Raw genomic sequence first — 13990 nt, forward strand, 5'->3', positions numbered from 1 at the left:
CTTATAAGAATGAACATCTTTACTTATCTAAAGAGCCATAGGATTTTTGTCTGTTATTTCCAAAGAATTGTAGGTGATCAGTTATGCTTTCCTAAAGATTCAGTTTTTAAATGGTTATCCTTTTTAAGCATAAAAATTAATTTATATTTAAATAAGATATTTTTAACTTTGATCTAACCTATTTGAAAGATTTTCAAAAAATTACATTTCACTTATTTATCAGATATCATAATGTAAAAATATTTCCCTGTAAATAGATTCTTTGAAACAAAAAACCTCAAAGTACTTTTTTTTTTATTTGCCATGCTTCCTCTAAGAATGAAATGTTCATTAAATTTGCATACACAGTCAGGCATGGTGGCACACACCTGTAATCCCAGAGGCTTGGGAGGCTGAGGCAGGAGGACTCTGAGTTCAAAGCCAGCCTCAGCAAAAGCAAGGCACTAAGCAACTCAGTGAGACCCTGTCTTTAAATAAAAAAACAAAATAGGGCTGGGGATGTGGCTCAGAGGTTGGGTGCCTCTGAGTTCAATCCTTGGCTACCCACCACCTTCCCAAAAAAGAAAAAGAAATTTGCATATGCAAATAAACTAAATGTCAGCTGTGATTATATTAAGAAAGGGGTAAATATTTGAGCAAATAAAATCAAAGTATCATCAATAAACTACCCTTTTCTAAAGAAAATACAAAAAAATAATGTTATTCTCATTTTCAACTATAATATCTGTACCCAGATCCTGAATTTCTGGTCCTAAAAAACAAAAGAAAAATGAGGAATCTTATTTTGTCATAGGAACTGCAACCTCAGAAGAGGTGAAAATTCTCTCATTGATTTGAGGTAGTCAGTTGTTGTTTTAGGTTCTAAGAAATAAAAACAATTCTAAGGGTTCAACGGTTCACAGTAAAGTGACAAGTGGCATGGTGTTCCCCAATATGAAGTCAGCTTCTGCTGTCTTTAGAGTTCTCCTAAAACAGAACTGGAACCCCATTAATCTGCCTTTGGAAGATGGATGGAATCATCAAATCCACTGGTTCTCAGGTTAATGTTTTCCCTTATTGGTTTCTTTGGTTTTATTTTGCATTTGGTTGTTAATTTGGAATACCTAGTTGTCAGCCTTTTTATAATAAAATCAAAACAATTTTAGTAGCTTTCACATATTTTACAAAGGTGAACATCAAAATTAGTCTGAATGTTTTTATAATATTATAAAGGTTCTTTAATTTTGAAGTTGCCCAAAAATTTCATAGTTGAGAATGAACTAAAACAGAAAACATTTATTTAAATTAATTAAAATTCATTTTTTTCATGAAAAATAAAGCTATAGTGTTTCTGTCACTGGTTAGAAAACCATTTATTTGACAGGTAGTGCTACTATGAAATCTTTTGCCAGTCAAGCTCAAATCAAAGTGGAGAGTCATAATATAAAAAATATGACCATGGTTTTATGGATATAATTGTTTTTCATGAATATAGAAATTGATGTATGAGTATAAGAAATATGATCTATTAGACCACCATAAGTATAAACATAAAACAATAGAACATCTATATAATAATAATTAAAAATCAGCCAAAAGCAAACAGCATAAAGATTGGAAACCATCCAAAGACAGTAAAGTTGAAAATAAAACATATTTAAATAGTGCTTTTCAAGAATACAAAGAGATTGCAGATTTGCTGTCCTATATGATTTTTAGAACATCTTGGAGAACAATACATTATTGTACCTATTATTCTGGGAGAAAACTGTGATTCTAGTCTTCATTGATAATTGAAACAATTATTAATGAGGTACTAATGTGATGTTTTGATACATGCACATATGATGTAATGTCTAAATGAGGAAAAATATATCCATCTCCTCAAACACTTATATTTCTTTATGGTAAAAACTAAAATCCATTCTTCTACTTTGTGAAATGTGCAGCACATTATTTTTATCTACACTCAGCCCACTGTTCAACAGCACATCAGAACTTCTTGTTTCTTTCCAACTATCACTTAGTACCCATTGAATAGCATTTCTCCATCCCTCCCATTTCTGAATCTTAAATCATACTTCTTCTTTGGAAGCATATTTTGTGTAAGAAAACATGCATTTGTTAAGAGAACAAAGGACTTACATGTAAACCACGTTTTCCAGCTCTACCTGGTGGTCCTATAGGACCCCGAGAACCCTAGAAAAATATCACACAAGTTGGCATTTAAAAACATACATATATAGACACAGGATGTCAAAAAACATGTGTTTACAGTTCAGTGCCTGTATGTGTCTATGTACACTCTTATGGCTAATCCATTGAGTCTGGTGAACATCTGTAAGAATGTGCCAACACCAATAATACTTTTAAAGGCAATTTTATTAACTGACTTCACTAAGTGAAGAATATCTTAGTTGATTACAAAAAGACATTACTTGCATAATCTGATGCATACTTATTACATTTCCTATAAATCACAGACAGCATTTTCAGATAATTAAAACCAATGTATTAGGATCTTTGAACCCATATTTGAAATCAAATGATCTTAAGGCTAATATATATATTAATTCTTAATTGGCTTCTTATCATTCTTTGTTCAGAGTCCTGAACCAAAAGCATACGAATGACTACTTTTGTGTATACATGAAGTTTATAATACAATGCTTAACTGACAGTGAAAAATTGACTGCCTTCTTACCGGATCTCCTCTTTGTCCTGCATCTCCTGGAGCACCAACAGGACCAGGAGTTCCAGGGGCACCCTGAGAGCCTGGAAGACCTGCAGGCCCAGGGTCTCCACGATCACCCTGATAAGAGTAGTCACGGTATTATTCTTTGAACATTTATTCTAAAATAATAGTATTTCATGTGTTTGAGCTCTTCGCAATATGAAAAAAATATATTTGCCTCTTAAAACACTCTTACTTATTACTATACTTGTATTTACTAATTAATAAATAAAATTGAAGAGAATACATTTCTTATTATTTTTACCCACTCTCAGATTTCATCTCTCCCTTCACCTCTGCCCTATTGCTCCCACAAGAGAAGATCACTGAAGTATAGGAGAGGTCACTTCCAGAATTTAACATCTTTTCTAAACAAGCCGTCTTCAAACTGGAGTGTCTAGACACCTGAATACATACTCTTTCAAAAGAATGTGAAAATAAGAAAAATTTTAGGGAAACCACCTTCCATATTTGCAACACCATACTTCTTTCAGAAAATTGAATTTTGAGCATCCTTTCCCAGTTCCTCTTTAATAGTCACCCTTCTCCCGTTTTATGAAAGAAAAGCAAATACCAAACCATCTGCAAACTTATGGTGCAATGTTTCAGAGTGAATACTTCTTGGCACCAATCTAACGGATGTTTCCAGAATATACTGTTTATTTGAAAATAAAGCTAAGATGGATTTGGGAAAGAAGAGGCTGCTCCTTACTATACCCAGATGACCCAGTTATGACAAGGCTCCCAATAATGCCTCCTAGAAGTCAGAGGTGAGATGATTTGAGTATGAACATATGTGGAATATAATTATTTGACTTGAAAAACTGAGCTATACTTTATTTTCTGACAGAAATTAAGTCTTATCTGACTGATTAATTTAGCAACCAAAATAAACTTTGGCAATTAGGTTAAAGAACAGACACATAATAAATAGAAGAAGCTAAATCGGAAACTACAAGAATTTCAAAGAAATACATTTAGAGCAAGTGTACATTTAGAATTTACCAGGAATTATCTCCACTGCAACTATTTAAACTTGTGATTTAATAATGGTTGGGCGGGGGACAGCAACTTAAAATATACATAGGGGCTTATAGACTTTCAAAATTATTTTAATAAGTACAGCAGTAAGATCTTTAAAGGTTCCTATACTACATGTATGTACTGACAAAGGGAGAAGCTACCGAAGTGAAGAGAATATGCAGTTCTAGAAGTTATGATAGATAAAGGGAGTCTTAGCCCAAGGTTTCCCATAGCTCTATCTTCCCCATTTTTTCAACATGAGGACATTCTTGAGTGCTGACCCTGTGCAAGTTTTTTAAATGTGTTATTTAGCAAAAAAGTACCTAATGGACTAGATATTAATCATATTTAATATGCAGAAATTTTTCTCAAGATCACACAGCTAATTACTTTCAGAATCAAGGCTCCATATTAGGTCTGCCTGGGTTCATAGTCCTTTCTGCTAATGAGGAGCTCTTGGGGTGAAAAACCATTATATCATAACACACTTTGGGGTAAGGAGCGCTTTTTGCCTTCAGTAGCCCAATATTCTAAAACAATTATGCAACTTCCAAAAGGGACTGAGCTTCAGATAAAGTCAAGGAGACTTTCAGTTCAGCCAATGTCTAATTTTAAAATAAATCATGTAACAGATAATGCTTAGAAAGTTTATATCCTCATAAGTCATTCACTTTAAGGGGTGAGTAGAGAAATCTAAATGTCACACAGCTCTGTTTCAGCTTTTATACTTTACTGAATCAGTTTGGTATTTAGAACACTCCATATGTCTCCTTGCCCAAAGTCTTTATATTGCACCAAAGATGAAAGTAATTTGTTTTCCTGCTTTGAATTAAATATACCATGTTAATTTGCCATGTATGTAAATGTCACTTCACTTACAAGATTTTCCAAAATTATAACCTTATAAAAAGGTTTCTACTATCAGAAAAATCACAGCTGCATTGGAGTTATGAGAATAAAGGGTTTTTTTTAGTGTAATACTAAAATTTGAAGGATTTCAGGTTTATATGAGTCTTGATTGCTTTAATTAATGAATTGTTCTTACATGTTCTCCAACAGCACCATCCCGGCCTGGAGTACCATCGTTACCTGCTGGACCCTATGAGCAATCACACACAAAAAACAATTAGCAGTAGTGAAAAAAATCTCATTCTAATTGTCAGAAAAATGACAGCATGTCTTATACCTCTCTTCTTTAAGCTATAAACCAGCATTTATGGAAATCTCAGTAGAAAAAAAAAAGCTTCTACTAGTTTTCTCTAATACTTTGAATTGCTTGTAAAATTAACATAGTCTTACTTTATCTAAAATTGTTCATGCCTAGTTCTTATTTTTAAAAAGGAAAAGAAATTCTCAAACACCTTGAAATAAACAAACGATAACATTTTTCCTGTTGTATGTTTATTTGTGTTACCAATGAATGATTTTTCTTGTTACTTTTGGAGTTTATCCAAATAATAGTCTTAAGGTTTTAAAATCAAGTGACTTGTTTAGTTGATGCTACATTGCATTTAAAAACATCTAGTTTACTGTCCCTTATATATTTTGATTTTGTCAGGACCATAGTTTTGTTATTTGATTTTTTAAAATAGCTCAAAAAACTATTGATGATTTCTTTCAAGAAAATGTGACTGACAAGTCACTCAGTAAAGTACTGAACAGATATTCCAACCTTAACACTCAAGTTGCCTGTCTGAAACTTATTTCATCTCAAAAGAGCCTAAGGAACATGACATCAATAGTGTCACTTTATAGTGATATTTGAGTAGAGTGATCTCTACTTACTTTGCCCTTTTTACATGATGTAGAAGCTATATTAATCCTATCACCATAAAACTTGGCAATCCCATTATACAATGAAATAATAACAAGGGGAAAAATGAATAGCTATGTCCTTTCACCTTGAAAACAATTTGGCAAAAGCTAAATCAACTAAAACACTCAGCTCCAGACTAGACGAAGGTCAGTACAGACATTGCTTTTGTTCCCTTCTTCTTTATCCAATCATTTAGCCAACTCTTTAGAGAAGTACTTCAAATAACATCACTGACAAGCTTCCTTAAGGTCCTGTGTGCAATCAATTTCTAATAAAACAATTGCCCCATCACACCCAGAAAACAAAGGAGAGCTATGTTCACTGTGACACTTACTTCTGGTCCAGGTTCACCTACGGGACCATTTGAGCCAGGGGGTCCCACAGGTCCAGGAGGACCTTTATCTCCTGTTGCACCAGTTGGTCCTACTTTTCCTGGTGTGCCCTGCAATTGTTGTATAAATATGTCAACCTCTAAAACCAGTGAAGAATTCCAATTCCTATAAAGACCACATTTATTGAAATGGTGTCATAGTCCCTCCTTCTACAGCAATAATTGTCTGTTAACCTATATAACTTGCATCACTATAATGCATGCCTAGATACATACCCACTTCTTCTCACATTCCTCCTGACATACCAATGGAACTAAAAGGCATTCTTTGCCCACCAGCTTAGTAGTGCATTTTGTGTTTGAATCACATGTAGTTAATTCTGGCTGCCCTTCTAGAATCTGCATCACTAGTAACATAAACTCAATCTATTTCACTCCTGCCTCGTCTGCTCAATATAGTATTGTATTCTGGTATTTAGATAGACTGTATTTAGTCTCAATATAGACTGTATTTAGTCTCACTACTAAGGAATTTTACTTTCAGATCCTTGGTTCAATTCTGACAACAATAAGATATCCCTTAAATTCTAACTGACTGGTTTGAGATTTCTACCCAGATATGTCACAGTACCAAGATCCTGGGAGTACACTTCTCTAGCCACATTCCATATAAAAACATTATTAATTTTTTTCTCAAGTATTGTAAACTTTCAGTGGTGAAATTCACTCTCTTTAAAGCTAATATTGAATCAAATTTTCATCCATATTTCAAATAATATGAGATTCTTAAGCTCCCTCCAGGGAACAGGGGATTGTCTTCAGAGTCCTTCTTGATAATTCACCCACATCCACCTCTAATATTACTTCAGCTCAACTATTTCTTCTCTTTGGTAATTTACCGTGAAATATGGATGTTTTGTTAAGCATGTTTATTTAAAAAGATGCTACCTACTCACCAGGAGATTATCCCCCTTCTCTAGCTCCATGGATCTCTTTTAATCTTAAGAAAGATTTAAGAGTCACAAAAAGTCCAATTCCTTATTGGCTACTTCTCTAGTCCCAGGGTTAAACAAATACATTTTTCAAAGACTTTGAAAGGTAGTTAAGCATTTGACATTTAAGATCAACTGGTTTTTAAGATAACTCAGAATTTATGTTGATTCAAGACTGTTTAACTCTATTCATTAAGAAAAAAAATCAATTTTCTCTGCACAAATTAAATTGCATACATCAGATGAAATACTGTCGATTGCAGCTACTCACCGCTGGGCCGGGCAGGCCGGGCATGCCTCGTTCTCCACGTTGCCCAGGCATGCCAACAATCCCTCTTTGCCCAGTTGTGCCAGCTGGACCAGGAGGACCATCTGGACCCTAATGTTGAGAATAAATTCTAATTAAAAATTCTGCAGAGTAAAATCCATATCCAGGAAATTTACAATAGATTGATTATAGATTTATAGGTCTGGGTATGAAAAAAGTTCTGTCTCACAAAACCAGTCTATTTAAGAGCAGTCATAAATTATAATTCACACTGAGCCTCCAACTCTATTTAAAGGTGAAAATAGCACATCAAATGAAAGTGACCTTGAAAAATACTGTGAATATTGATTGAAAAAAAGAGAGAACTATTCAAAAAACATTTTTTTTCTCCTTTTAAAAAGACAAAAATAAATTTTAAAAGTAAAGAAACAGTATCTAACACATTCATATTTGGAGGCAGTTGGCTATTAGAGCAAAAATATGTGTATGTGTATCTGTATTTAATTTAAATGAAAAATAATTTTTGATTTAGTTTTTGAAAACTATGTACATTACTTTTTTTATATTTATGCAGATACTTTCTTTTTGAGAAGAGGATTTTAAATTAAGCATCTATGGAGCTTAATGCACTTAAATGTGTCCAGAATAATATTTAAGCAGTTTCTTTGTGACCATGATTATTATGGGTTTCTATTTGCAATATCTCAACAGGAGGGGGTCTGAAACAAAGATTCTGAACTTACAGACTGGCCATCTTCTCCTGGGTCCCCTTTATCTCCTGGGCCACCGGGTGGGCCAGCTGGTCCTCGATCTCCCACTCGTCCATGAGAGCCAGGATCCCCGCGAAGACCTGGAGGTCCTTCCTTCCCTGGTTCCCCTATGGGCCCTGCAGGTCCTGGAGCTCCCTAGTATAATACAGAAAGGAACACCCAGGAGGGCAGAGTGGAAGCCCAGTAAGAAGGCTTGATTCAGTGGGCTCTGCCTCAAATGCAGATGGCTGAGCCTTTTAGATTCATTTTTCCTGTTGATCACTGAGCATATTTAAATAAAAGAGAAAACAAAGAAAGCACAGCTGTACATTCATTTCCCATGAGAAAATCTAAATATCATTTGCAGACAAGTTCCTTTGAATCATTATTAAAAGAGTGGTAAAATTATTTTGAAATTTTTTTCAAACTTAAGTCTCTGTTCTAATTATGAATATTTAATATTTTATTCTGTCTAACCTGATCTTATAATGACAGAATAACATTTATTACAAAGTTTCATAGATGTTTCTGGACTAAAGAAAATGATGATAAGTACATAATACTATTAGTACTTAGTACTCTAATAATCATGAAACTTTAGAGCTAAAAATGACTCACAAATAAGTCCCTCCAATAAATATTGGATTATTAAATATAAATTTGCTTTGGTGAAACACCAGTAGGAATTGTTTGCATTAAACTAGCAAACAAGCCAGTAAGGAATTAAATAAAAATAATATCTCAGATATATCAAGTGTCTATATGTAATTACTTAACTACCAATGACTTGAATCACTAATTTAACTTACAGCAGGGCCTGGAGGTCCAACTCTGCCAGCAGAACCAGGAAATCCTGTAGCACCCTAAGAAATAATATTATATGATCAAATATTAAATAATATTATTTAATTATACATATTTTCCTGAGATCTGTTTTTTTTTCAAGGAAGACTTCAATCTTTAGATTCCCTTCCATGTTGTGATCATATATTTTTTCTTCTCATGTATTATACATTTTTGAGAAATAGATTAATTGGTGGGTAGGGTCCTATTTTTTTTCTTTCAACTTTTCATTTATCTTGAACTTACATAGGTAGGGTAAAAAACACATAAATATTTTCTATAATCAAATTTTATTAAGTGCTTTCACATTATTCATTTACCCCTTTACTTGGGTAATAAATTATTTATGTTTACACATGAAGCAGTTGGGTCTCCAAGATTACAAAATTTATTTTAACCTAGATCTCCATCTTAGTCAAATACCCTTTGCTCTACAAAATAGCTGATACATAAAATAACTTATTACAGTTTCAGATGGAGACTAACTTTTATATGGCCAAGAAGTACTAGATAACTGAACTAGCTGTACATAATTCCTAGAATATCAAAATAACTTACAGGTGGACCCTGAGTTCCTCGTCCACCTTTTAGTCCAGGAACACCATTAGGTCCCTAAATTGGAAAGAAAATAAAAAGTACTGCAGTAAAGCACAATTAGTTTAATATACATACCAAACACTGAGTATTGGACTCAAGTTATAAGTTGTTGTTGTTGTTGTTGTTTTTAACTCACATGAGGGCCAGGGGATCCTGCTAGCCCTTGTGGTCCAGGAGATCCAGCATCTCCTTTCTGCCCTGGCTCTCCAGGTTCACCTTTTACTCCAGGCTGCCCATCAGGACCCTATATGCAATTGTACAAAGGAGCAACAGATTTATGGACAAAATATTTAATATTAATTGCTACTAAAATTAGTTATATATTATGAAATAAAGCTTTGCATACAATATTAAAGTACAGGACAAAAATCAAAACCCTGATGAGATCTTTGAAGACAGTTTTAAAAAACTATAAATTATTAAAATTATAGTTACATAAGCAAACTCAGATGTGACAAACTCAATTTTTGTGCCAGCTTATGAAAAGCTGTATTGAAAATGGGAATCAATGTTAACAAAACCATATACTTCCCAGAACTTTAATATACCTTCAAAAATATGACAATGACATTTTAACTCATTGCTATAACCAGAGGAGTGTCAACTTATAAATTGAGGATATTTGAAAATTATACCTGGGGTCCAGCAAAACCAACAGCCCCAGTTGGGCCATTTTCACCACGCGAACCCTAAAAGAAGAAAAAGATTACTGAATCTCCACACATATTCTAAATAAGTACAATATTTTTAAATAGGGTGTAATAAATTCAGTGTACTTTGAAGCATATATATATAAAGAAATTATACATTGCTAGAGGAAGATCCTTAAGGGTAATACAAAAAGACAGAGGTCATAGAACAAAATTCTGAACATAGAAGTCTCAAACTTTCTTATTTAGTAAACAAACTACCTACCTAGACTTACTAGATTGGGTAGCTCATAAATTTTTAAAGTTTAATTAGAAAAGTAAAGGTTGAAAACAAAACGAGGAAGTTATAAATAGCCTAAATCAGTAGGCATGGACATCACTATAAGCATATGTAGGTAGATGGCTGATAGATAGCAATTGATAAGTTGTTTTATTGCTCAATCATACACTAAAAAACATCAAAATATTGTCACTTACAGGATTGCCACGGGAGCCAGGAGGGCCAACTAAACCTCGAGGTCCAGGTTCCCCCTAAAAAGCAGATTTTCAACAGTTATTGTCCAAGGTAAAACATAATACAATTGTAGAATGTTGGGCAACATGAATTGGTGGATAGTGGGTGACAATTATGAGATCTTCTACCTCAAAATTTTATGAAAGAGCCAGCGTTCAGACATTTTAAAAAATTGATACATAATAATTATTCAGAATAGTGGGTTTCATGTGGCATATTTGTACATCTACATAACATAAGCTGATCAATTTCACTCCTAAAATACCTCCCCTTTCCCTCTCTTCCTCCATTCCTCTATCCTACTGATTTCCCTCTTATGCTTTTGAGTGCACAAAATAACGACTTGTGACTTACCTTTTCTCCAGTAGGACCTGCAGGACCTGGAGGGCCCAAGGGACCTGGAAGACCCTGTCAATGAATAGAATATACACATACTGAGAATAAGAATGCACATAAATCTCCTTATTTAAGTAAGGAAACAAAGAAATACTATTTTTACAGCTTATTTGTTTTTTTTTCAAATTATTATCTATAATACATATGACATAATGACATAATCTGTATATTTTCAAATTTTTTCTGTCTGTTCCATTATCATTTTCCACCAGATTTTCCCAACAAAACCAACTCAACCCATACCTACATAAACTGTCTTTAAACATTAGTTCTAAAGTAATGTTATTTTTCAATAATGTTTCTATGTTTCTTAGCCTCTTTCATTTTGCTAATATCTATTTTGAAAGTTGAATATAGATTGAAAAAAGGCTTTTTCTTCTTTTATAACATATTCCTAAATTATAATTATAAAGATAGTAAACATTTAATTTTCTACATGCTTCTGAAATGAAAAAGAGAGTCACTACCCAGCTACACTGAAGCTTATGTGGCATTTTACATTTGGAGTGTGGGAGTTCTTCCTAAAACAATGTCTCTACCAATATTTGTGGATTGCCTCTTCATATGCAGCCCAAATATTCTTTCATTATTTAATTTCTGTAAATATTGCCGAAGAAAGTTAAGTCACAAAAATGACTTTTAATTTCATATTTTAACATGAATATGAGAAAACCATGTTCTTATATTCTCTGTATCAATAATGAGATGATATTTTTCTGTTAATTTACTCAAGGTAATTTTTTAAAAGATCTGATTAAATACAAAGATCACTTTGCTACTTATAGTCACAGATGCTTTTTCCATACAGAGAGCACATGCTATTGATTTTTCCTTTATTATATGATTCCAGCAGATGTTCTGTTCTCCCTCTTTCCTAACACAATGTACTGCCTTCACTACAACTAAAGAAGCCATTGCTTAGTGCCGAGCCTACCACGTTGGCAATTCACAGGCACAGTAGACGTGCACTTTGGATTTAAACTCTAAATGTAACATTCCTTCAAACAGTCTTGTACTATTACTATACATTCCATAACACTTTTGATGTAGAATACAAACAATATTCTAGATTTACTTAAATTGCTTTTGAAATATTAAATCAACTATTTGATTTAACAAAAAGGGAAGAGACAGCAAGTGTTTGTAATGCGCTAAATTTTTTCATAAGGATAAAGGGACAATATCACCTAAGATAAAAGTTTTCTCTATTTTACTCAATTTGAAGTACCAGAAAGTGGCTCAAGGTGATCTTTTTTTTTAATGATGCAACTGCTACTGCCAGGGCACACCATGAAAATAACAGCAAATCATGTCTCACTGACACAGGAAAAAATTCGCAAAATGTCATGAACTCTAACAGAAAATGCTGAGCATTTGAATCACTGTGCTAACCATTCTTCCATGAGGAAATAATTCATGTCTGAAAATATATTGTCCTACTACCCTGATTACCCTTGGACCTGCAAATATATTCTAATTTTGAAGACCTTAAATTTGTTAAATGTCAATTTTTTGACATGACATTAAACAATGCTTTGGTGTCAATCATTCTTTTTTATTTTTTTAGTTGTAGATGGACAGGATACCTTTATTTTATTTATTTATTTTTATGTGGTGCTGAAGCTTGAACCCAGTACCTCATGCATGCTAGGTAAGTGCTGAGCCAGAACCCCAGCCCCTCAATCATTCTTCTTAATATTCCACTTATCCAGACTGTTCATTGATGAAAGCATAAATGATGAGTCACTAGGCAGTAATTTTCTCACCTATAATATTCAGTATATTGAGAAACACTTAACATACTTTAGCCACTATAAAATTCTACTTTGTACTGGAATGAGGTCTAGACGCTCTTTAAATCAACATTTCAACAGAATTAAACATTGCACATGAAATAAAAAGATGACAGAGAAAGATAAAGAGGCACCCCACTCCCTTAAATCACCATTCCACAGACATAATATGTTTGTGTTTTATTTAATTTTTTCAACAATGACTACTTTGGGGCTTCCAGTAATTGGTGGTATGCAAATAAGTATCCATGACTGATTCATGTAACATCTCAAATGCCATCATTCTCTAAATTCTGACTACCAATGAAATGTGATAAACAAGATTTTGAAAAATTAAGAATATTCATATACTACTTATAATGTTGGTTCCTCGCCCTGCTACAAAAAAAAAAAAAAAATGCTCTCACTTACTCTTGCTCCATCGTTTCCAGCTGTACCTTCAGCACCTTTCTCTCCAATGCCGCCCTGGAAGAGCATAAAAAATACTTTATCTATTCAATTATCTCTTTCCCACACCTGTGAGAAAGTTTTATGGGTCCAAGGGCTTCACAGCTGTGTCCCCTTGAGCCTAGAGCAGTTCCTAGCACTGTGCACTTTCTCAAAAAATATTTATTAGAAGAATCAATGAATAGGTGATGTGAGACTCAGAATGGTAGAAGGAAAAGCCTGCTTAAGAAATCATTATTAGTAGAACATCTAAAGAAATGAAGTGGAATAAATAGATAAATAAAGAGACTTACTCGGTCACCCTTGGGGCCAGGAGTGCCAGCAATTCCTCTTTCTCCTGGCATACCCTGAAGACCTGGTGGGCCTGTATCTCCAACAGTCCCAGTCGGACCTGGACTGCCCTAAAATGGGCAAATAATAAGTGACCATGTTAAGACTAAACATGTGAAATTGCTGCTTCAGTAGGGCAATGGTAGTTAAATGTCAGCAATTTCACATAGTTCAACCTAATGTTTCCATTTTTATTTAGGAATTAAATCAGATTTGATTTTTGACTTTTGATTTATGCTTCCAACTTTTCTCTTTAGAGAAAATTAAATACCAATTAAAATAAACGTAATAGACTGGCATTTTTCTTTTTTTCCTTTATTGGCAACATCTTAGACTCATAAAGATGAGATTACATTTAGAGGAAAGAAATGTTGATTCCGTACTCTCTTAAGAAAACCTGTGTTATTAAGTTCTTTTTTCAGATAATTAGTGGTTAGATTAAAGTCAATCTTATCCAATCACTCTGTTCCCTGGAGAGTATAAGAGCTGTCATGCTACATGATCATGGAAAATTGTACTTCAATTGTG

At 33.6% G+C, this 13990-nt stretch overlaps 1 protein-coding gene across 1 annotated transcript in view; it reads right to left on the reverse strand.

Moving 5' to 3' along the window:
• Positions 1 to 13990, reverse strand: part of Col5a2 (collagen type V alpha 2 chain) — a 133663-nt gene that overhangs the window by 10268 nt on the left and 109405 nt on the right. The window contains exons 34-47 of the mRNA XM_005324386.5: positions 13426 to 13533; positions 13097 to 13150; positions 10851 to 10904; positions 10460 to 10513; positions 9968 to 10021; positions 9469 to 9576; positions 9294 to 9347; positions 8702 to 8755; positions 7887 to 8048; positions 7147 to 7254; positions 5887 to 5994; positions 4782 to 4835; positions 2684 to 2791; positions 2125 to 2178 (exon numbers count right to left, since the gene is read on the reverse strand). Of these exons, the coding sequence (XP_005324443.1) occupies positions 2125 to 2178; positions 2684 to 2791; positions 4782 to 4835; positions 5887 to 5994; positions 7147 to 7254; positions 7887 to 8048; positions 8702 to 8755; positions 9294 to 9347; positions 9469 to 9576; positions 9968 to 10021; positions 10460 to 10513; positions 10851 to 10904; positions 13097 to 13150; positions 13426 to 13533 (1134 nt within the window). The remainder of the gene's footprint in view (positions 1 to 2124; positions 2179 to 2683; positions 2792 to 4781; positions 4836 to 5886; positions 5995 to 7146; positions 7255 to 7886; positions 8049 to 8701; positions 8756 to 9293; positions 9348 to 9468; positions 9577 to 9967; positions 10022 to 10459; positions 10514 to 10850; positions 10905 to 13096; positions 13151 to 13425; positions 13534 to 13990) is intronic.

This window comes from Ictidomys tridecemlineatus, chromosome 7, assembly GCF_052094955.1.
Source record: "Ictidomys tridecemlineatus isolate mIctTri1 chromosome 7, mIctTri1.hap1, whole genome shotgun sequence".
In the NCBI taxonomy this organism is placed as follows: Eukaryota; Metazoa; Chordata; class Mammalia; order Rodentia; family Sciuridae; genus Ictidomys; species Ictidomys tridecemlineatus.